The following is a 24247-nucleotide window of genomic DNA, read 5'->3' as shown; positions in this document are numbered from 1 at the left end:
ATTCAAAATGCCCAGATGTGGGAGCAAGTATCTAAAGTTATCTCAGGCAGCAACTTATCACACAGCATGCAGTAATAAATGCAACAGGACAAAAGTTAAACTATAAAGCTGCTTTTCGTATTAAGTGATGAAGCTCTCTTTTGTGGTCATTTGTAAAGTCATTTAAACGAACAATAACAAGCAGTGGGATTTCACAAAAACAAAAACTCTCGGTTTTAAGTTAGGCTCAGATCTCAAATAAAGGAGAAGAAAGGAACATTTACTTTAATTGCAAAGTTAACAAGTTGCATTTTGAATTCAGACTTGCAAAATGAACCATTAATATAACAAAGCCAGGGTGGAGAGATAATGGTGTCACAAGGCATAATAATCAACAAATTATGTGCACTTGATATATTTTGCATTTAATTAACGGTTTAAACCCTTAAAGCATATTGGACTTGAGGTACGAGCAAAGCATTACTAGAAAATTATCAAGCTTTCACTTCAATCCAAATTTAATTTGAATGTGTTTGCCTGTTATATGCTAATTTATTTAAGTAAAACATAGTATGCTGGAGCCAGATACACTAATATATGGGTTTATGCTGTTATTTCAGTATCTGCAAATTCCAGGAATACCAGCAAAACATATCCATCCACCCTGTGAACAAACACAAGTTATTGTCAAATGCAAGAATCAGAAACATACACACAGGCACATACAAACAGGTAATGGGCATGAGACAGTAAGAAAACTATGGTTTAAGCATAGATTAAAATAAAGCACAAGGACATCTTGTGAAATAAAGGTCTGAGAGATTCAGTAAAACAAGATTTTTATTGCTAAAATTTAAGTTTAGAAAGCATTTGGAATTTACAAAGTCTTCAAGCAAAACATGAGGTCAGAAAACAGTGAGAAATGTTGCACACTATTTCAGGTGCATTTTTCTGTGTACAATGACGTGATTTATGTTAAACTACGTATTCAAAAAAATGGTTCGACAAGAACTGAGGAGGAAAAAAAAACAAACATACTTTATCAAGTTAGGTGCCCCAGAGTTTATGCTGATCAAGGGGGATACAATGGTGTACTGGTACTGTCATTGGATAAGTAATATAAGAGACTAACAGTAATACTCTGGGGACGTGGAGACTCTGGAGAGAGTGCAGAGGAGGTTTACCAGGATGTTGCCTGGTATGGAAGGACTGGGTTATGAGGAAAGATTGAGCAAATTGGGGCTGTTTTCCCTTGAAAGACGGCGACTGAGGGGGGATCTAATAGAGGTATATAAGATTATGAAGGGTATAGATAGAGTAAACAGAGGTAAACTATTTCCTATGTTAGAGACACACAGTACGAGGGGCCACAGGCTTAGGGTGAGGGGGGAGAGGTACAACACAGATATTAGAGGGAGGTTTTTCACACAGAGGGTAGTGGGGGTATGGAATACTCTGCCAAGTAAGGTAGTGGAGGTAGGCACGCTGGAGTTGTTTAAGAGTAACTTAGGCACATGAGTGGGTTGGAGATGGGAGGATATAGGAGATTGTTTTAATTAAGGTTCATTAGCATTGGGACGTCCCTGGTAATGTAAAAGGATGTGGAATGATAATGTTTTTCTCTTTTAATTCACAGGTTTTAAGTCAATCCGCCTTGTTGTCCAACGAGGGGCATACACGCGATGGGTCGTACTGGGGCTGCTCTTGGGTGTTCGAGAGTAGCATAGTGCTTCAAGTCGTTAGTATGTGCTTAAACTGGACCAGATGCTGGGCAACACGACAGCTCAGTGACTATCACTGTTTGCTGTGCAGACACATGGATTTGGGCCAGTGTCTGTGGGAGTTTGCGCATTCTCCCCGTGCTTGCGTGGGTTTTCTCGCGGTGCTCTGGTTTCCTCCCACACCCCAAAGACGTGCTATTTAGGCTGATTGGAGGTAATAAATTGTCCTTAAATTAGTTTCCCTCAATGTGGAATGCCATAAACAATAGATAAGGGTTATGGGTGGAGGGGGACTGGTAATGTTGAAATGGTGGCACAGGCTCGTTGGGCCGAAGGGCCTGTTTCCCAGGCTGTTTTTGTTCTTTGAATCCCACCACAGCAAATGGTGAGATTTGAACTCAGTAAAAATCTAGCATTAAAAGTCCAATGACAACTACTATTGTTGATTGTTCACTCATGTTACTCCTTAACTGGCCTGGCTACATGTGACTCCAGATCCACAGCAATGTGATGTATTCTTAAAATGTCCTCTGAAATGGCATAGCACGTAGTTCGACAGCAATTAGGTTGGGCAATAAATACTGGCCAATAAAAAGTTGAAAGAAAGGTAATGGAAAACTAAGCATGCATGAATTTTAAAGTTGTTGTTGGAGTGGGGGAGGGTGTTGAATTTTAACCTCCAGAATTCACATTGTAGTTTTTATCTCAGAAGGGATATCCACGTATCACCTTTCTGAAGGAACAAGTTCATATTATTTATGAGGATTTATTCTAGGATGAGCAGTGAGACTAACTTTAGACATGACTTCATTCAATGTTGTAATACAAGTATCTGGGTAGTAACTAATTACCCTGTTACATGATGACCACATGATGATGGTTTCATTTCTGTGGCAGTCCAGGGAAGGCTGATTTTTCCCACATCACCAGATATATTACTAGAGTTCACACTTGGACCAAGTTTTTGGAGGTACTAGAGGATACCTGAATTTGAAATGAGCATTCACCACTTATTTCTTCAAGTCATTTCTCCATCCAGGTCTCGCATGAGCCATATTTCCAGGACTGGAGTCCAAAAACAAACTTTAATCTTTCAAGAAGTTATATTTTTCCATTAAATATTAGAAAAGCAGAGAGTTGCAGAATGGAAAGAGCAAGCAAAGGAAAATGCAGAATGCATGATAAACCAACTATTAAAGATATAAAAAAAATGAAAAAATGAAATGAGAAAAAAATGAAATGGAAACTAACCCTTGGTAAGCTCACTGGAAGAGGTCAATCTGTTTTCAACATTTAGAAATTAAGCTATTGCAGTTGGATACATTATTTTGTTAAATAAAAAACTCAGGACAGGCTCTTCCTTACCAATGATTTTATCATACTGTGCCTCAGGAAAATACATTGTATTTGCTAGCAGGCTAATAGGCAAAATTGCTAATGTTTTAATCCGCCGATTCAAAAATGCTAAATAATCTCAATCAAACCTGAAAAAAAACAGGATTGGAACTAGTATGAATATTACTGACCATCTGCCAAGTTTTTTAACAGTTCATCAGGCTATGCATTCTTAGCCCAAAAAATGAAGCATGCATAGAAAGCAGCTCCGATGACATCAGAATTTTCAATGGTGACCTTGGATAAATCTGCAACTAATGGACTGTCAGTAGGTCACACCTTTTGTGTCAAGATTTAATTTCTCCTGTTTAAATGTGGGTGCTTTATCTCCCTTTTTTAAACCCAACAAAATGATTTTAACTTAACATACCAAGGGTTAGAAGGAGAGAAAATGGTAATGTTCACTCACACGCAGCTCGGTTATTGGAAGAACGACATGATGATGGAGATCGAGAACATTTCTCAGCTAAATCCCTTGGATTTATCCAATATGCACGATAATCTTGGTTACCTTTCTTGCTGGCAGAGGTAGTGTCACACTGAAAAACGTCCTCACAGCTATCGCTGTGTAACCGCTCCTTCTGGAGGAGTTTGTCTACTCTTTGAATAATACAGTCCAAACTTTTATCAACATTAAGCCACACCTTCTCCTAAAGGAGGAAAAAACTGGAATGGTTATAAAATCACAGGAGTCGGCAGAAAACAATATGAATTCCCAAAGTTCTACCTGAGGAACTAGAAGCCCTTTACTTCAATTGTCTCCATCACAAATTAGTTGGGCTGGTTACGTAGCCAGAGTATGCAATTTTCACTTACCAAAGTGAATCTTCGATGAAGAGCTCAAGTCTGGGATACAGTCTAGTTGCAGTTAAAGGAAGTGCTACAAGATACTCTACAGACTTCACTCAGTAGTTTTCTTATTGATCTAAGGTCCTAAGATCACCTACGATTGCTGCACCTGGTGCAACCAAATCAAATATGGTGCAGCCTCTTTCGAAAGAAAGCATGCATTAGAAGCAAAGAGAAAATCCAATGAAATCCTGAGTCTGTAACACAGCCAAAAGTCAATCATTTATGGTATCCTGCCCTAGTTGTGAACGTTCCAGTCAAAGATCAGCTTTGGCAGCCATCCGCGTGTCCAACCGAACCCCACTGAATACCCCAGAGGATAAATGGTCACCACTGGCTTGAAGAGTGAACAAGAAAGGAAAGAATTTCAAAGTCCCCATCAAATGATATTGTCCCATCAAAACAGAAAGCCAATCTATCCACAAACATATTCTGGCAAAATGAGACAGACAATTCTGCCAAAGGTCATGATAATCATAGCGAAATAGAATCTTTTCTAAAATGTCAATTACAATCACCAATGTGCTTTTAGAATAGGCTGAATTTTCAATGGCAGCAGCCTGAAATATAGATTGTCATGCGAGGCCAAGTCTCAAAATTTTCTGAGCATGTGCAATTGCAACATACTGCTATTCAAAGTAATTATTGAGACAATAACTGTTGTTAATAACTAAACTAAAATTTCAAAAAAAAATTACATTTTAGTGTGCATCATTGATATTTAGCTGCACTGTTATTTTTCCCACTCAAAACTCACATGGAATTGTTTTCAGATATTGTGGATGATACGACAACTCCTCCTGCTATTCAACCAATGTTAATGAGCCTCAAAAACATTTGCGACCTTTGCAGACTTACCCATTCCTCCTCATGCCAACTAATGTGTAGGGAGGAGCGGCTATTCCTGCCTGTCCACTTGGCCGTGAGTGTATCCTGGTCATTCCTAAGCATCACTTGGTCTGCTTCTCCGGACGGGGATGACTTAGAAGCAATATAATTGGGTCTGGCAGCATTAAGAGCTTCAACTGCATTCGCCAGCAGCTTACAGTCACAAACAGTGACGAGTTGCCTTGTCTAGGTAAAGAAATAGAAATGATAAATGTTTCTAGAAGTTAATTTTGTTTTCATCTATAAAAAGTTTCATTTGGACTGCATTATTCTGAATGCTAGTGTTATTCACATTTGTATTTGGAGTGCCGCAGGGATCGGTGCTGGGGCCTCAGCTATTTACCATTTATACAGATGATCTGGAGGAGGGGTCTGAGCATAGGGTGACGAAATTTGCTGATGACACAAAGATGAGTGGAAAAGCAAATTGTGCGGAGGGTGTGGAAAGTCTGCAGAGCCATGCTACGGTGCAGAGGGACCTGGGGGTCCTTGTCCATGAGTCGCAAAAACCCAGTCTGCAGGTGCAGCAGGTGATCAAGAAGGCGAATGGGATGCTGGCCTTTATAGCGAGGGGGATAGAATATAAAAGCAGGGAGGACTTGCTGCAACTGTACAGAGCACTGGTGAGGCCGCAGCTGGAGTAACGTGTGCAGTTTTGGTTGCCACACTTGTGCGAGGATATATTGGCCTTGGAGGGAGTGCAGAGGAGGTTCACTAGGCTGATACCAGAGATGAGGGGGTTAGCCTATGAAGAGAGGCTACATAGACTGGGTCTGTACTCGTTGGAGTTTAGAAGGATGAGGGGGGATCTTATAGAGACGTATAAGATAATGAAAGGGATGGATAGGGTAGAGGTAGAGAGATTCTTCCTGCTCAGAAAGGACAGCAGGACTAGAGGGCACAGCCTCAAAATAAGGGGGGGAACAGTTTAGAACGGAGTTAAGGAGGAACTTCTTCACTCAAAGGGTGGTGAATCTCTGGAATTCTCTGCCTGTTGAAGTGATGGAGGCTACCTCACTAAATATATTTAAGTCACGGGTAGCACGAGTAGATAGGTTTTTGACAGTCAAGGGAATTAAGGGTTATGGGGAGAAAGCGGGAAAGTGGAACTGATCCACTTCAGATCAGCCATGATCTTATTGAATGTTGGGGCAGGCTCGAAGGGCTAGGTGGCCTACTCCTATTTCTTATGTTCTTACTATTAGAATTCTTAAGGTACTCCATAGCGGTATATTAGTAAACTATATCCACATTAAAAAATAATAAAAGTTTAGAATTTGTAAATTGTTGCATATCACTGAAAGCAGCAATAACAACTGCACCACCATGACATTTTTCTTTTACATTGCAGTATTCTAAGCTTGAGCTTTCTCTCCTTTATTCTTCTTCACTCTGATGCTTTGTGGTGCACCTTTAATGCTCTGAGAAAGAAGCCTGTAACTAACTGGTATGATGTATTGGATACTGCTATGGTACATCATTTCCATCCAAGCAAATTGTGTTTGTTCACAGACACTGCAGTCTCTCACATACCCTTATATGTATAAAGGTGCTGGTGAGGCCACACCTGGAGTACTGTGTACAGTTTTGGTCTCCTTACTTGAGAAAGGATATACTGGCACTGGAGGGGGTGCAGAAGAGATTCACTAGGTTGATTCCAGAGTTGAGATGGTTGCCTTATCAGGAGAGACTGAATAGACTGGGACTATACTCATTTAAATTTAGAAGAATGAGGGGAGATCTTGTAGAAACATATAAAATTATGAAGGGAGTAGAAAAGGTAGAAGCAGGGAGGTTATTTCACTGATGGGTGAAACAAGCGCTAGGGGGCATAGCCTCAAAATAAGGGGGAGCAGATTTAGGACTGAGTTGAGGAGGAACTTCTTCACACAAAAGGATTGTGAATGTGTGGAATTCCCTGCCCATTGAAGCAGTTGAGGCTACCTTATTGAATGTTTTTAAGGCATGGATAGACAAATTTTTGAACAGTAAAGGAATTAAGGGTTTTGGTGAGCGAGTGGGTAAGTGGAGCTGAGTCCATGAAAAGATCAGCCATGATCTTATTGAACGGCAGAGAAGGTTTGAGGGTCCAGATGGCCTACTCCTGCTCCTAATTTTTATGTTCTTAAATCTGAGTTTTACTTACATCTAAGAATTAGAACAGTAGGGTAAATCACTTATGGGGAAAACTAAAACAGAGTGGCATGCATTCCAATGGTGCACTTTTCTTGACCTCCTTCTTTGGTGATATGAGACATAAAGAAAAGGCAGGCTTGTATTAACATAGCATTCTTTCACAAGCACAGGATATATCAAGGTACTTTACATTCAATTTCCACTATGACTCTATAATTACGCCCTCTTGAAGTGTGTCACTAGTGTCGCCATGGTAGCCAATTGGCACACAGCAAGTTCTCACAAACAGCAATGTGAGAATGACCAGAAAATCTACTTCAATGATGCTGAATGGGGGTAAATATTGTCCAGGAAACTACGGATAATTTCCCTGCTCTTCAAAACAGTGTCATAGGATCTTTCACGTCCACCTGAAAGGACAGATGGGGCTTTGGTTTAATCTCATGCAAAAGATGGCACCTCCAATAGGGCAACCTTTCCCAGTATAATGGAATATCAACCTAGATTTTTAGGCTGAACCTCTAGATTTGAACCCACAGCCTTCGGACTTGGATGAGAGTTCTACCAACTGAGCCATGCCTGGCACTGATACATATAGATTAGGGAGATCTGCAAGAAAAACAGAATAACACTGCATGGTACTTGATGATTAGTCTTCACTGATCCCTATAAGCTCTGCCTTACTCTGAAGTAATGATTCAATGCCTTTTTGAAGACATTAATTGACACAGCTTGACTACTTCTGCTGGGAAATATTCCAGCCTCTCTTGGCAAAAAGGATGAAAGATATCAAATGCAACAAAAATCACAATTAAGTTTATCTGTAGCTAGAATTTTAAGTTCCACCTAAAACAGAAAAGGCTTTTGCTTATCACAGGATCACAGAATCCCTACAGTGCAGAAAGATGCCATTTAGCCCATCGAGTCTGCGCCAACTATAATCCCACCTAGGCCTTATCCCTGAAACCTCTCATATGTACCTGCTAATCCCTCTAACATATACATTCCAGGACACTAAGGGGCAATTTAGCATGGCCAATCAACTTAACCTGCACATCTTTGGACAGTGGGAAGAAAGCAGAGTACCTGGAGGAAACCCACGCAGACACAGGGGAACATGCAGACTCCAGACAGGCAGTGACCCATGCCGGGAATCAAACCTGGGTCCCTACAGCTGTGAGGCATCAGTGCTAATCACTGTGCCACTTATGTTTTCTTTTCCAAGATTACACATTTTCTAAGGCCCCTTTGCTACACTACGTTTTATTTAGATGTGGTGACCAGGACGGATGGAAGAGCAGGGAATGTCAGCAATGGCCACTGGAGGCAGAGAGAGAGAGAGAGAGAGAGAGAGAGAGAGAGAGAGTGCGTGTGTGTGTGTGTGTGTGTGTGGTGGGACTGTTTTTTTTCAGGGGGAGTTTAAAAAAGAATCTCCCACATTCTTTGCACTGCTGAGTGCACTAGTGTGAATCACAGTGAAAAGCTGGGGGTGGGACCTATCTCCATGGAAGACACCAGCAGCATAGCACTGAACTAGTCACTGCACATGTGCCGATCTGTCAGTGCTGAGATGGATGCATGCGCAGTGGTCCCTGTCTGCCAGTCTCCTGATTGCTAGCCAGTTTGCTTGCTGGCCAGCCCCGTGATCCCTGCAATGCTGGCCCCTCCCCACACTGAGCCCAGCCCCGAAAGCTTGCCCACCTCCCCACTGATCCTGACTGCAGAGTATTGGGAGATGCACTGGGGCCCGGGCCTCAGTGTAGATCATACTAATCGGACACTGCTTAAATCTCCCAGCCACCTGCACTAAAACATTAGCACAGTGGGATGGGAGAATCGCCCTCCTGGTTCTCTCGCCAGAAGCAACAGTGCCATTTTTTGGTAAGATTTCATCCATATTGTTCAATGTTTTAGGATATCCTGGTTTATAAACATATATTTGTTAAACCCAGCTCTTCTGTCCTGAGTCAGGGATGATCACTTGTGACTTGGTTTCTCACCTGATTGCTCAACTGTAGGTAGTTATCTTTCTTTCCATCTGCATTCAAATTAACCCCAAGTGATCCACAAATAGATTATTTTTCACCGCATCCTTCCCACTGGATTAATGTCCTTCACAATCTCCTCTGAACCCTGTCTTTTCCTCCCCTTGTTTTTCCTACTTCCCATCTATCCAGGCCTCACTGAGGATGCTATCTCTCCTTCGCTTTGTTCCCTCTTCAACTGGGAGGTTTAAAAAAAAGATTTGTTTCTATATCCTGAGGAGAGAGGAACGAGGATTTATCAATCCGACAGAGGTTTGTCCATTTGAAATGGATCTGGGATGCAGCTGATTGAAGGTAGTACTGCAATACAGCAGGCTATGAAACAAGTATAAAAAACTATAACAATACAGAAAGTTTTTTTTTTTAACCTTGTCTGCCAAAATTGCAAGCGTTCTTTCAAGGCCGTTTGCCGATCTCTCCTTGGCTGCTCTCGATAGTCGTTCTGCATAGTAACTGACTTGCGTTTTGAGGGTATTGATGCTTGCTATAATCTCTTTCGCTCTTATTATGTCTTGTGGTATGTATACTATAGACTGGGAACTAGATGATGAACTGCAAGAAAGAAAATTAACACTGCTTAGGAAATTATTAAATGATCATTCAGGTGCACTTTCCTCTTCTCTGTATCTTCAGTGTGTTGGAATCAACAGTTATTACACTGTCTTCTAATCTAACTCAGAGACTATGTCCCTTCTTTTCTTGACTCTATTAGCCTTTTCATTTTGGAGGTTTTTCCATTCCTGCTGCATTTCAAGTGCCAGATGGTGGCCAAATATTTAAGGCGCACCCTTATGGGAAGCTGCTTTAGTTTTTTTTTAAGATCACTAAATTTGGAATATAAATTAGGAAGCAACAATTTGACTGAAGACACTCTCATCCAAATAACTGCACTCACTTTTCTCTTTGTATTGAAGCTGTAATTACATAATAAGACTTAACGTGGAACACCACCACGATTGCGCTGATGCTACACTTGCACAATTGCATATGGACTGACCGCAAAAGATTTGTCACACAAATTGCAGAGGAGCTTTTCTCTCACCACAATTTGTATTTGAAATGTACAAAACAAAGATTTATTATGCAGCAATTGAAAGTTGTCAATTTTAAAGAAAAGCGCTTGAGATATTTTGCTGCTTTTGTATTTGGTAGAACAACCAAATTTGAATATGATTCAGCTCCAATTGTAGAATTGGATCCACGGGAGTCTAAATATAGTGTGCATGTCTCAATATAAGCAAGGTATTTCCTCACACTGAAAAATATTTTCAAAACTTACAGCAAGCTTACATGTCTGGATCCCTGATCGACACCGCAAGAAGCCATGAGGATCTGTGGGCTTAAGAACAGTCTACTCCATGACACAATACTGATTTTTAATCATGCCTTAGGGTAACTGTATTTCAGCCAGACTTGCCAAGAATACAAGAGGTGCTGCACTCTGGAAACATACTGCATCACTCCAAAATCCACACATGTTCCATCGTGACACTAATGCTTTATCTACCTTTGAATCTCTGATCCGAATGAAGTTATTACCTGAAAATGGATCCCTTCAGCATCAAATTTAGGAGCTATAAATTTTCATACAGTTGTCTACAGTGTAGTCACGTAAAAGGAAATGTCCCTTAAATACGTTAGTGGTGCTGAAACACTAATCAGCTGTTAAGATTATTGATCAGGGGGAGATATCAAAAGTAATCATTTGATATTAAACCAGACAAATAAGCTGTCATTTTGAGATCATTGGAGCCATGGCATTGAATCTGCATTCCACTGATACACTCCTCCACTGCATCAAGTGCTCAAATTCAGCAAGTGATGCAGGTGAACAATAGACAGAGACCAGAAGATTCCAACAGGGAATAAACGCTGAAAGAATATCCCAATTGGTCATTGTTCCTTCTAATATCTCACTGAACACAGATTAGGAGCAAACAACCTCACAGAAGGGCACAAACTGATGGAAGACCTGACAGGCAGAAATTAATTTCAAAAATTGATGTCAATTGAGAAACCATTTGAGACATTACTGAAATGACTATGAGGCTATACCCAGATACAATAGCCTGGTGTAACCTAATAGGATTCCATCCATGCCTCTTGATGCATGCACAATGGTTGGCTTCAACTTTTTTTTTAGTTGGAAGATGGAACTTTCTTGGGTATGGTATATTACAATATGGCAGAGACATACAGGTGTTATTAATTATATGGCAACATTATTTTCAACAAACAATCCACAATTATAAGTGGAGATCCAGACAAACAATGGTTAGTGCCCTAGTGAGAGACTCATAGTATTTTCAATATGGAAATATTTTGGTTTGGAAAGAAGATGAAACAGGACATAAAATGAACATGGAAACCAAACAATCTTTGCTGTTAACAATTAGGAACTCACCAACCCTCCTCATAAACGCTGAGGGGAAAAGAAGAATAAACAAACAGAACAAAAAAAATTGCAGAAGAGTGTTACAAGCATTGTTGCTCAACATCAACAAATAAATAGCAAATAAACAAAACTGCATTTTTAAACTCAGGATGAGCAACATAATTTATTCACTTTTGCACAAACTTATGGGATGGTAATTCTAAGCCAAAAATAATCAGTAATCACGGTTCTGGTTTGTATTTACAGGCATCAGGGTGACAAATGATCAGAATTCTACACAAGACTGAAGTAATTATTCATGCACGTTTATACAGATCTTGGAGAATACAAGAACAAGTCTACCAGTCAACAACCAAGCATTCTGTGCGCAGGTGTATTAAAATGAACTTTATCCTTTCTGTAATTATGGTAATTTAAAAGGTGCAAGACTAAAAATTGGAAATTCTATTTCAACCAAAGTTTTTCACTCAATTCTAATAATTTATCTTGATTTCTTAACCATCTCCCATCCTCTCCTTTTTGTCGAACTGTGACATGGTTCCACTAGTTATGATGCTTTTCCTGTGCATTATTCACGCATAGCTCAATTGGCTGGATGGCTGGTTTGTGTTGCAGAGTGGTAGCAACAGTACAGGTTCAATTCCCGTGGCAGCTAAGGTTATTCATGAACCATTTCAACCTTGCCCTCGCCTGAGGTGTGGTGATCCTCAGGTTAAATCACCACCAGTTAGCTCTCCCCCTCAAAGGGGACAGCAGGCAGCCTATTGTCAAAGGGGATTCTTGACTTTAGTCGTGCACGGCCCTCAAGTGGCCAATGTCAACAATCATATGTTTTACTAGGTCTGCAATCAGAAATCAAGAACAAGAAATCTAGTCAAATTTTCCTTTTCCCATAAGAAATAAGAAGAGTAGGTAATTTGGCCCCTTGAGTCTGCTCTGCTATTCAGTAAGATTATGGCTAATCTTATTAATTTTAATATTCCTTATATCCACTTTCCTGCCCTTTCCTTGTAACTCCGATTCCTTTAATGATCAAAAATCTATCTATCTCAGCCTTAAATATGCACATGGACTCTGCCTTCCATCGCGCTCTGTGACAAGGAGTTCCAAAGACTCACAACACTCAGAAAAAATTCCTCCTTATCTCAGTCTTATATTTACCCCTTTACTCTGAGATTCTGCCCTCTGTTTCTAGACTCTCCCATAAGGGGAACATCCTCTCAGCATTTACCCTGCCAAGCCCCTTGAGAATCATATATAAAGCCAATTGAAGCCATCAGTCTCTGAAATAGCTCACAGGCCAGGAATTAATGCAGGAAAAATTACAGATTATGTGGTTAAAAGCACAGTGGAGGCAGAATCAATCACCAGATTCTGATGAAAAACAGGATAAAGGACTATGGGGAGCAGGCAGGAAAATGGAGTTGAGACCAGAGTAAGATCAACCGTGATCATGTTAAATGGCGGAGCTTGCTCATAGGGCTGAAATGCCTGTTGTCATCCCTTATTTCTATGTTCTCTATATTCCATTACAAACTGAATGAAATCCACCAGGGGGAGCTAACAATTGTACTTTTTTTATATACAAGTTATAGTTAGCACACTCAATTTGTGTGGAGTTAGCACTGCAGTCTTAATGGCTTTAAGAGGAAATCTTGAACTGTTAAGCTGAGAAACAGGAGTTTCACCGAATCTGGAACAAGATGCAAACAGGAGGTGAATCAACAAAATAAATGGATGGCTCAATTTATGTCAAGAGAATTCTGACCAGTATAAAAGCCAATTTGATTCACAAATGACCTAGCAGTGGAGAAGGAAACGCAACTGGCACTGGTAGCTGATATTGTTTAAGCTGGATGCACCTTATATGAAAGTTCCCTGCTTGGCAAAGTAAAATGGAGATCAAAGAACATGGGAGGTGGGGGCAAGGGTTGCTGAGTGGAGTTCTCCCTTTAGCTTAAATGATACAATTTTTAAAATGCTTTCTGTGGTTTTACATGAAGAAAGGTACATGTCCCATTTACACTGCTTAAATGGAGATCAGTACAAAGTGAAAGACAGGCAAGCTGTCAGTAGGCCTAATTTTCTCCCATTCATACTACAGCTTCACCACGGCTCAGAGCCTTACAGTACCCAGTGCCACATATCAATGGAGCATCCAAGCAATAAAGTAGTTAAGATAGGTTGCATTTACAGAAATAGAGCATTTCTTGCCATCCCCTCTTCAATTCTGTTGAATTTTTAAAAGCAGCAAGAAACAAACAAAAAGCAGCAACTAGCAAGCAATTTCATGCCAAAATTCCTGATTCACCAGGAGAAACGCAAGGCAAAACTTAGCAAACAACATGGATTTTAAGTTCTCCTGAACTTACTTTTTCTTGGTTTCCACAAACTTGACCAGAAGTTTCCTTAAACCACCAGTTTTGAAGGCCTGGCAATGAGCTGCTGGTGCCCCAATAGTAATGATGTCATAGGTCTGATCTGTGGCATAAAGAACATACAGAACTACCAAGGTAATAAATGGACAAAGTTTGAGAGAAATACCCACTTGGATTTAAAACCAAAGGACCACAAGCGTCATGACCTTGTATGTCTACATTTCACTACAGATCAAGCCCCTCATTTCAACTTTGCAAGGCATGATCAGATACTTCCTCAAAGGGAAGGTAAAAGATGATGTCAGACCTACCGGAGGCGAGTCAACTCTGAGAAGAGTATGGGACAATAAACAGCTTATCTACTTATTTAAGGAAATGTGTTTCAAAACTGATGACCATAAAATTAAGGAATTTGATAAAAAAAGTTGAAAAGCTGACGAGGTCAGAAATGAATATCAGTGGGTACCTTGGAATTAACTTGTTTTAAAGTCTTAAAATGCTTAGTATAAGCATAAAGAGTTCATGAGAATTATTTATCCAGAATGGTTAGATGGTGATGCTTGCTACCATTGGGAGTAGTTAAAAGTGAATAGCCTAGAAAAGCAAAATACTGTGGATGGTAGAATTCTAAAACAAAAAAAAGCTGGAAATACTCAGGTCACGCAGCACCTGTCAAGAGAAAAAGGGTTAACATTTCAGATCAATGACCTTTCATTGAGTGAAGTGTTAATTCTTTATCACTACTGATGTTGCCTGACCTGCTGAGTATTTTCAACATTTTTTGTTTGAATAGCATCAATGTTTTTCAAGGATAACTAGATAAGTACACTGGAGAAAAAGGAATAGCAGAGTGATATGATGACAGGTTGAAATGAAGGGGGAGGGGGTGAAAGGAGGCACATGTGGAGCATAAATATTAGCACTGACCAACTAGCCAAAATTGCCCACTGATGTACTGTCAATTCTATGCAACATAATGTTTTATAAGCTTTACACTTGAAGCCTTTTCACTAAAGATCTTGTGATTACCAGTTCATGAAAACATTCCACAACAGAATAAGATAATGTTTGCAATCTAATAAACGCTCCAGTGTGGAAATGATTGCGTCAACTCGGTAAGACTTACCTGACTTAAAAAAAACCTACATGCGTTTCAACAATGGAACTGGCTCAAAGTACATGATGGACAAACTAATGAAGAGGGATGCTTTTTCCCTACTGCCAAAAAACAAAATTAATCAGACACAAAATATAAAAGTAAAAACTGAAGTAACAAAGCAGTAAAAATAGCAATAGCTTGGTTTATTAACTTAACAATACAGTTGGTGATAAGTTAAATTAAAGTAACCACACAAAACATTTACCTGCCCCAGAGTCATCTTGAACCCGCATCCGCTGTATGTGCAAATTAGTGGGCACAAATTCTAATTTCTTCTCAGCTTTTAAACTGCTTGCCTTGAAAGATGGACCTGCAAAGGACAAGTTGTTTCCACTTAACTAAGCCATGAGTTAAAACATTTAAAATAAAAGAAATCATCCTTGAATGTGCAAATCAGCGGGTATAAATTCTAATTTATTTTCAGCTTTTGAACTGCCTGCCTTGAAAGATGGATCTGCAGGGGACAATTTTACACTAGTTAAAAAGAGCAGTGAATTAAAACATTTAATATAAAAATCCCATTTGTATGTTAGACGGCAGCCACACTTTAAAGTTCTAAATATACGGACAGATGCTTATACATCACAAAACTTTTGCCTTTGCAGATGGGAGAAGGCTGCAGTGACAAGGTGGTCTCTGTCATCGTGGTTCAACATATCAATGAGATCACCAACATGTCAAGATTGTACGGACAATGATGACACTCCAAGGTCTCCATATTAAAGTACAGGTTCTATCAGGGTCAATGTGCCAAGTCCTATGGCAATAGAACATTGACTATTTGGACAGGGCTGTCCCCAGTCAAGAATCTGCATACAGGGGACAGATGCACGATGGTCACTGGATACATGTGTTGGAACAGAGATGCTTTTGAGCAGCAGCATCTGCATATTTCTCTTCAGGATATTCTCTGATCATCCCAAATGGGGAGCAGGGGTGCTGATAGAAAAAGTGCCCCCGAACAGGCTGCCCCATTCTCTCTTGATGGGAAGTCACATCCTGCAGGAAAACCATCATTGTGGTCAGAGAAAGCAAATTAAATTTTGCTGCTTGGCATATTAGACTTATGGGTACACTGTATTGATTGCAATGCGTGAATAATGGTGCAAAATGGCAGCAGAGATGGAAAGAAAAAGAAACAAACTATCATGTGGGACTTCCTGCTCCATGTGCACAAAGATCCGTGGGTTGAGGAACAGCTTGTTCATTCACATGACAACCTATGGCAGAAACGCACGACTGAGTAGGACAGCTGATGACATTGCAACAATTAGTTGTTCTGTGAAATATGCTTCAAGCATACAGCAGCAGAAATGGATAATTAATTTCTCAGTAGATAGTTGTAATGGACATTTATTACCCAAGCTGACATCAAATATGCTCAGAGAAGGGGAGATAAGGAACTTGTAGTACTGATATGAAAGGAATGAGATTCAGAGATTGGTTGGGGCATATTGCCATAGCAATGTCAGGGACTAGTGCACTGCACAGTATTCGGTGCAATGGCCACACCAACCTTCCTGAGTCAAGCACTGACTGCAAAGTGAACAATATTTCCTGTTCCTGAACAGAACACCCTTGCTGCATACGAACAAGAACAGAAAAAATTAGTAATATAATCTGACAACAATTTGTCAATAAAAGGTTTTATATTTAGGCCAACCTTTATACTGGTGCAGTTCTGTTAAATTCTCCTGGTAATTTATTATGAGTGTTTGGTACTGAGTAACAATTTGCCGTCGAAGATTCTCCCAACAGGGCGATAACTCACCTAGATCGTCAAGCTCACATATCCTGCAAGGAAGAGTCAAGAGCAATTAGAAACCAAACGAACAATTTTGTCAACAATAAAAACTTCAGCTTCTTGATATTAAGCGCATAGAAATCTTCCAAATTATCTAACAGAATCACATTATGCTTACTTCATCTTTCAGTTATAATAGAATCAGGTCTGATCTTCCCAATTTACCAGGTTATTTCAATCTACTTTGAAAGCAAAATAATCCAAATTAAAACAGCCATCCAAGCATTTATCAGTTTAAACCTAGATTGGAGCATCTGTTGGACTGGTTAACACAGCGTGTGTCCTTTAGTGCTGGGATCGATTTTGCCGATCTGCTTGATGGGATTGACAAGTCCAGGATTTTAAGGTGGCTATGGGTGTGGTGGTCATACAGCCTTCCCACTGTTACCATTTTAATTCATCACTGAACAGGCAGACAAAGGCCCACTCCCTAAAGCAGTACATTCAAAAAAAAAAGGCACTGCAACAACATTATAAAAGAAAAAAAAGTCACAAGTGATCTGCACAGCCAAACCAGTCTGCATAATCAGCCATCAGTAAATGAGGTGCCAGGCTAAGTATTTAATTTTATATTTTCTGCAGATATTAGTAAGCCAGGAAGAGCAGGGATTCATCTGCCTTTTCCTAAGAGTACAGTCTTCCGTGGAATTTAATCCCCTGCCCTGAATAAAAGCATTGATGGCACAAGGACTCTGTCCCTTGTGAATATGAACGTACAGCATAAAACACTGGCTATAATTTAAAATTGGTGTGACAATATCAAGTATCTGCGAGGCTAGCTGGTATGAGAAAAGTAAACATTCATAGTGGCACAAGCATGGGAGTTACATTTCTTACCATTACATAAATATTTACACTTTGAAAAACACCTCAACATAAAGTGCTTTGGAACATAGAGGTTGTGAAAGATCAGAAACTCAGAAGATACAATTCCTAAAACAAGTTGAGTGGCTTTTGTCACCACTGAGAACCATCTGTTCCTGTGCAACAACACACAATCAGAACGTTCATTGGGTGAATTTAAATCCAAACAGAAACTGCTCTCAAAAGGCTCAGGCTCTGAAGTTGAATTAATTGGAAAATGTAACTGATCTTGTATTTGTTATCTGAATTATGCCTGAAAGCTGATGTTCTGAAGCAAAACCTATTTTTCTGCTGGAGTTTCACATCTGGCAGCAGAACTGTCTGTTATAGGACACACATAACAGTTTATACCCTGTTTCAATAATGTTATGGTGTAACTTGCAATGCAGTATTCATGTTTTGGAACTATTTTAGCCACTGAAAGCACCATTTTGAACAAGAAAAGCAGGATGAAAACAATGGGCTGCAAAAGCAGAAAAAGGGTCAAAAGCTTTAGATCTGGAAGAGATTCAGATCAGTCAACTTGATTTGATCTACAGTTTATTGAACCAGCAATAATTATGCTATTTGTCTCTGTTAATGGATTTTACCTTGCTGCATCCTCCTCAATAACCAGTTTTACAAACTGTCTGGGGATATGAAGTGATAACATGCTCTCTGCCATCTGCTCCAGTATCCGTAGATGGTTCCCATCTGTTGTTGGGAAACGGTACATTCGACAGATAACCCCTCCAAACACTGAAATAAACATGTCAGACTTTGTTGACATTCTGTCATTCAACATTTTTAGCAATAGCACCACTTTAGACAAAAAGTATACATGGCCCCACAATCCAGTTTTTCTAAAAACTGTTAAACCTCAGGGATGATGCTTTTTTCAACTACAACAACAAAAGCACCATGTATTTATATAGCACCCTTAACAAAATGCTCCAAGGTGCTTGATAACATTAAAAAGCAAAATATGACACACAGCTGCGTTAGATGATACTAGGGCAAATGGCCAAAAGATGAGGTTTTGAGGGGCATTTCAAAGGAAAAGATTCAGGTAGATAAGCAGAGGGGTTTGGGGAGGGAATTAAAGAGCTTTGTGCTAGCTGGTTAAGGGTGGCACAGTAGCACAGTGGTTAGTACTGCTGTTTCACAGCTCCAGGGACCTGGATTCGATTCCCGGCTTGGGTCACTGTCTGTGTGGAGTTTGCACGTTCTCCTCATGTCTGTGTGGGTTTCCTCCGGGTGCTCCAGTTTCCTCCCACAGTCCAAAGATGTGCGGGTTAGGTTGATTTGTCATGCTAAAAATTGCCCCTTTGAGTCCTGAGATGTGTAGGTTAGAGGGATTAGTGGGTAAATATGTAGTGATATGGGGGTAGGGTGTGGGTGGGATTGTGGTGGTGCAGACTCAATGGGCCGAATGGCCTCCTTCTGCACTGCAGGGTGCTATGATTCTATGAAGGACAGCACCACCAATAGTAGATTGATTAAAGTCAGGAATGCACAAGATGTCTGGATTAGATAAGTTCAGATATCAGTGGGTTGTGGGACAGGAAAAGAATAGTGATAGTGAAGGTGAGGCCATAGAGGGCCTGGAACCAAGGATGAGGATTTTTAAAGATTGAGGCATTGTTTGATCATAAACAACTACAGGTCTGAGAGGAAGAGGAGGTTGGTGGTTGGGTGATAGTTTGCATGGGTTAAGGGTTTGTTTTTAGAGGGGGGGGTGGTAACGATGGTAGATTTGAAAGAGGGGACAGGACTAGGAGAACATTTAACAACATAGCTAACTTGAAGAAAAGGAACGATAGTTGGCTGATCAGCAGTTTAAACACTTCAACATGATTTACCCGATCTTAGTAGCGCATCTTTCTTCAGTGAAGAGTGTTTCGAACGAATACTCAAAGATTCTGTTAAACTTTCATCAACTGGCAAAACAGTCTGCAAGGTTACAGAGGGAAGAAAAAATGTTAACAAAAGTTCTCCTTCACATTTGGAAGATTTTCCCCAATTTTCTGCACCTTCGTTGGTGCTGATAACTATCGTCTTGTAATTGCATTAGCTCAAACAGCAAACATTAGTAGACAGCTGAGACATATCTGATGATGCCAGGACCATTCAGCAGGCATGGGCACTTTGCAATATTTATGATGGGCAATTAGAATTGAAAAGCCTTTTCGATCTTTCCCCTTTGTAGACCATAAAAACTATTACTTGTTCAGGTTTGCCAGGGATATCAGGGGTTCAATGTAACAGTCTCTCCTGTAAGTGGTCTGAATATCTTGCTATTAAGCTAGTTGATTTTGACTCCCCTATTTGTACTCAACAAGTCTAATCCATAGATTCAAGAGCATCCACTGTGACCTAGCCTGGAATTTTTAGCTTTAGTTTGTACTTCCTCAATCTTTCTGAAGTCAGACCTAACAAACATTTCTGAGTGTTCAGGCTTGAAATAATTCATTAATTAGCATTACTTGACAACATATGAAAATAGTTACTACATATTAATTCACTTGTTTAAAATCAATGCTGCTTCTCTTTGCAGAATAAGAATGCACTTGTTCCTCACACATTATCTTTGTGTATCGCTGTAGATTTGCCTGCAACACAGGAGACCACAAAACAATTAATGCTGCAGCTTCCTTCATGCTAGAATTCATGCCGCTCTAAACATGGTCATGAAATGCCGAGTTTACAGGTATCAGTCTTCCTGATGACTGATGCAATCTATTCTGGCAATGAAATAATCTGAACTGACCGTATCAGCTGCATGATTTTCACAGTATAAGCAACCCATTTGCAATATTTACCCTTCCATTAGTTGTGTCAGGTGATCTGCTTACAGGAATCTTGCCTTCAACTTTGTCTTCCATCTGCCACGCTATGACAGTGATATTGCCCACACGTTCATTTTCCGCAGACCTGTGGCAAAATACATTGAAAGCAAAGTGGTGAGGATCTAAAGGCAAATAGAAAACCTTACTTCACTACCTTAATTTCTTAATTTCATTGACTTGTCTAAATTCTGATTAAAATCTGTCTGTTTATGCTTGACTGAACTGTAAACGCATTGACTGACAACAGGCTCTGCAACCAGAGAACACAAGTTAAAGATAATTGGCAGAAGAACTAGAGGAAATAAAAAAATTAGACAAAGTTAGGATCTGGAATTAAGTGCTGGTTGGTGAAAACGACTCAATAAGTAACTTTCAGAGGGAATCAGGAGTGGAGTACTAATTGGATAGCTCCTTCAATGCTGGCATTAGTACAATGAGCCAAACGGCGGTCTCCTGTGTGCACGATTACATGAATTGGCACAACTATTTCATTACAATCCACTTGGAAGGTCCATTGTGAACCATTATAACAATGGAAAATGCTGGAAATAATCAGCAGGTTTGGCAGTATCTGAGGAGACAGAAACAAGAGTTAAAGTTTCATTTTGATAACTTACCAGTTTCGACTATAAGGCAAGAGGTTCAACAGGTTTAAAGAAAACAGAAATGAGAGAATAAAAAGGGCTGTGATAAGGTGGCAGGCAGGAGTAATTAAAAGGCAAAAGGGATGATCATGCAATGCAAAAGGAGATGGCAATGGGATAAGAAACAAAAGATGAATCTGCAGGAAGTTTCTTTATTTCCCCCATTATAGCTTCCTTTCCTTGCACTCTCATTCTTTTGTCATTTAGCTCTCCTGCCTTCTACCCTTATCAGTCCTTCCTTTTTCTTCTGACCTCATTTAACTTTCCCAGTTCTTATGCAAGGTCCTGACCAAAACAATAACTTGTTTCTCTCTCTAGATGCTATCAGAACTGTTGAGTATTCCTAACACATTTTTTACTTCAGATTTCCAGCATCTATAGTTTTTTTTGTTCTTTTTTATTACTGACCGTAGTGTTAGATGTAATCTGTGATTCTTTTCTTTCAGCAAATCCTTCACTGTATACATTGCAGAACCCAACAGATACATCTGAAAAATAGAAAACAATTGGGCTAATAAAGACACACTGGTCTCACATTTTATGTTTTAACCTAAATTGACCTCAATCCTCAACTAATCAATATTATTACCACTAGGATTGCGTATTTGGGCTTGGAACTGTCAGAATGCCTTTCTGTTCAAAGGCAGGGGACAGATAGGTGGCATGAGGAAGGGAAAAATTCCGGTGGATCAAATGTCAGCTTTAGATGCAGGACAGAATGAACAATGTTGAGTATCAAAAACCAGAAATGAGAACATGCATCGATGAGCTGAATGGCCTCTTTCTATGCTGTATTATTCCATGATTCCTAAAGCTCAATTATCCTCACTTTCTGCCGACCTGAATTAGAAACTGAGTGTCAAGATTAAGCTAGGGGCTGCATCAGGAGAAAGTGGGATGATGCTTATGATCTCCCACCCACAGGAAATTAATAGCACCCTGAAAAGGTTGAGTTGAAGGATCTGTTGCCTCCGGCCGCAGCAAGTTTTCACGATCTTATTGCTGGCAGCCTGAGTAATTCCAAGTCTAGAATGAAACCCATCTAAAATGGTAAAGACGATCCTATGATACACCTTAGACTTTAATTCAATATTTCACTCAAATGGATTAAAAAGTACACCATGTCTGCTTTGAGCAGTAAATCAGCAGGCTGTCTAGCAGGGGATCCATTTCCACAGACTCAGCCTGGGTTGCCCCCAGTCCAGCTCTCCTCCACTCGACATATGAACCCCCACCATTGACCAAACCTCCACCATGGACCCAACCTCTTCGGGCTACAGGTCAATCACGCAACCCAATATCATGGCAACTGCCTTGCATGCTCCATCTGTGGCTGCAGCTGACAGTTCCAACGATAATGAAGTATGGCACTCAAAGCAGACTGGTCTTTGACCAAGACTAATGGCTGCCCGAGTGATGCCGCACACCCTTAAATTTCCACCCACAAATCATCTGAAGTGGGGATGTGGGTGTGGAAGGGTTGGTCAGAAATATCTCCCAATAGGTATAGGAGGAGACTCAAGGTTTGCATAGGTGCAGCAATCATAATTTATGAAATGCATCATAAATAATTTCTTTACAAGAATCCTACTAAATCACCGGTGCAATACAATTGAAAATCATTGCACGGTTAGCAGCGAGCTGGGAAAAAAGATGGGTAAAGTTTATATGTACGCAAACTCAAACCCAGACATTCACAAAATTGCACCTCAGTTTTCAAAAAACAATTTTTGCCAAAGTGACCTCCTGACTGGGACAGATCAGAATTACTACTCACAACAGGTACAGATGTAATTCTGGGAAAGGAAGGGGGTGGAGATGGATTATGAGAGAAGAGCTTGGTCACATTAATAATTCAGCTGAGCTAGATATAAAATGATACTTTCAGCCAAATAGCTACTCCAATGCAAGGAATTTACCAGGGAAAGGACTTATCTGTTATGATTATCTTGCTAAACTTTAAGAGGCAATCATAATTTACCCAAGAATGATCTCATTATAGATAAAGAAACCAAAATGCAGCTGACAAGATGCACAAAAAGGATGGGAGGAAGGCTGGTCATGTGCTTACAGGGATCATTCTGCACCTCGTAGGAAGAACTTGATAAAAAATAATTTCACTTCTCTGATGAAAATAATGATCTACAATTTGCTGCAACAGATGAACAGTGCCACTGTTCGACTTGTTCTTGCCTGTTTAGTAGATTGTATGTTGTGCTGTTAGTGAAAGTGCGAACTGAGAGAAGCCAAACATCTGGGAGCTAAGCAAACAGAACAAGCAATTGTCTATCTTCTTAACCAATCATATTAAGGTTGTGAAATTAACAAAGACCAAGGGGGTAGTATGAAATTAGAATGAATTCAATACCATATCAGGAACTGAAAGAGAAAGGTGGCGAGACAGAACGGAAAAGAAAAAACATATGTAAAAACTCTAACACTGGAATGAGACTCCACAGTTCCAACAGTTAACTTTCACTTCTTAGACAGGTTCATTAGCAGTAATTATACATTGCACACTAAATAAATTTGACAGCTAATCCAGGCTTTATTGTGTGGACCTTAAATAGTTCAAACACTCCTTGTGCAATTTCAGATCAGTACTAATTATGTTTTATTTATTTGTGTCACAAGTAGATTTACATTAACACAGAAATTGAGTTAGTGCCACAATCCCCAAGTCATCACACTCCAGCGTCTGTTCAGGTATGCTGAGGGTGAATTTATCGTGGCCAAAGAACCTACCAAGGAGTGCCAGAACAGAATTCAACTTCAAATTCTAATCCTACCCTGACAAAAATTCCGTATCATTGAACTTCACACAACTTCAGCAAATGGAGATCAAAGTCATGGCTAATCTTCTACGTCAACCCCTGCTTCATGCACTACCCTGACATCCCTTAGTATCCAAATATCTACTCATTTCTGCCCCGAACACACGCAATGACTGAGCATCCACAGTTCTCCGGGGTTAGGAATTCCAAAAGTCCACCACACTCAGTGAAGAAATTTCTCACTTGGTTCTAGGTGGCCACATCCTCATCCTGAGACTGTTGAGTTTGTACTACTGAATTCTCCAGTCAGGGAAAATATTTCTAAGTTATTCCTTGGATTTGGGAATTCCTCACAAGACCAGCATTTATTGTCCATCCTTAATTGCCC

General features: G+C 40.0%; 1 protein-coding gene across 11 annotated transcripts in view; it reads right to left on the bottom strand.

The window, feature by feature from the left end:
* Positions 1–24247, bottom strand: part of LOC145349167 (inositol polyphosphate-4-phosphatase type I A) — a 171202-nt gene that overhangs the window by 41561 nt on the left and 105394 nt on the right. For 7 of the 11 annotated variants that reach the window (XM_080197574.1, XM_080197575.1, XM_080197573.1 and 4 more), the window contains 11 exons: positions 21494–21573; positions 20415–20526; positions 19455–19545; positions 18204–18351; positions 16609–16739; positions 15151–15255; positions 13781–13889; positions 11418–11435; positions 9382–9565; positions 4803–5018; positions 3505–3745 (listed from right to left, as the gene is read on the bottom strand). In XM_080197574.1, coding sequence (XP_080053700.1) covers positions 3505–3745; positions 4803–5018; positions 9382–9565; positions 11418–11435; positions 13781–13889; positions 15151–15255; positions 16609–16739; positions 18204–18351; positions 19455–19545; positions 20415–20526; positions 21494–21573 — 1435 coding nt within the window. The remainder of the gene's footprint in view (positions 1–3504; positions 3746–4802; positions 5019–9381; positions 9566–11417; positions 11436–13780; positions 13890–15150; positions 15256–16608; positions 16740–18203; positions 18352–19454; positions 19546–20414; positions 20527–21493; positions 21574–24247) is intronic. The other 4 variants (XM_080197582.1, XM_080197583.1, XM_080197580.1 and 1 more) reach the window with 3 other exon arrangements.

Source organism: Carcharhinus amblyrhynchos, chromosome 10 (genome assembly GCF_965287045.1).
Source record: "Carcharhinus amblyrhynchos chromosome 10, sCarAmb.v2.hapA, whole genome shotgun sequence".
NCBI lineage: Eukaryota > Metazoa > Chordata > Chondrichthyes > Carcharhiniformes > Carcharhinidae > Carcharhinus > Carcharhinus amblyrhynchos.
This window is presented reverse-complemented; position numbering and strand designations above follow the sequence as displayed.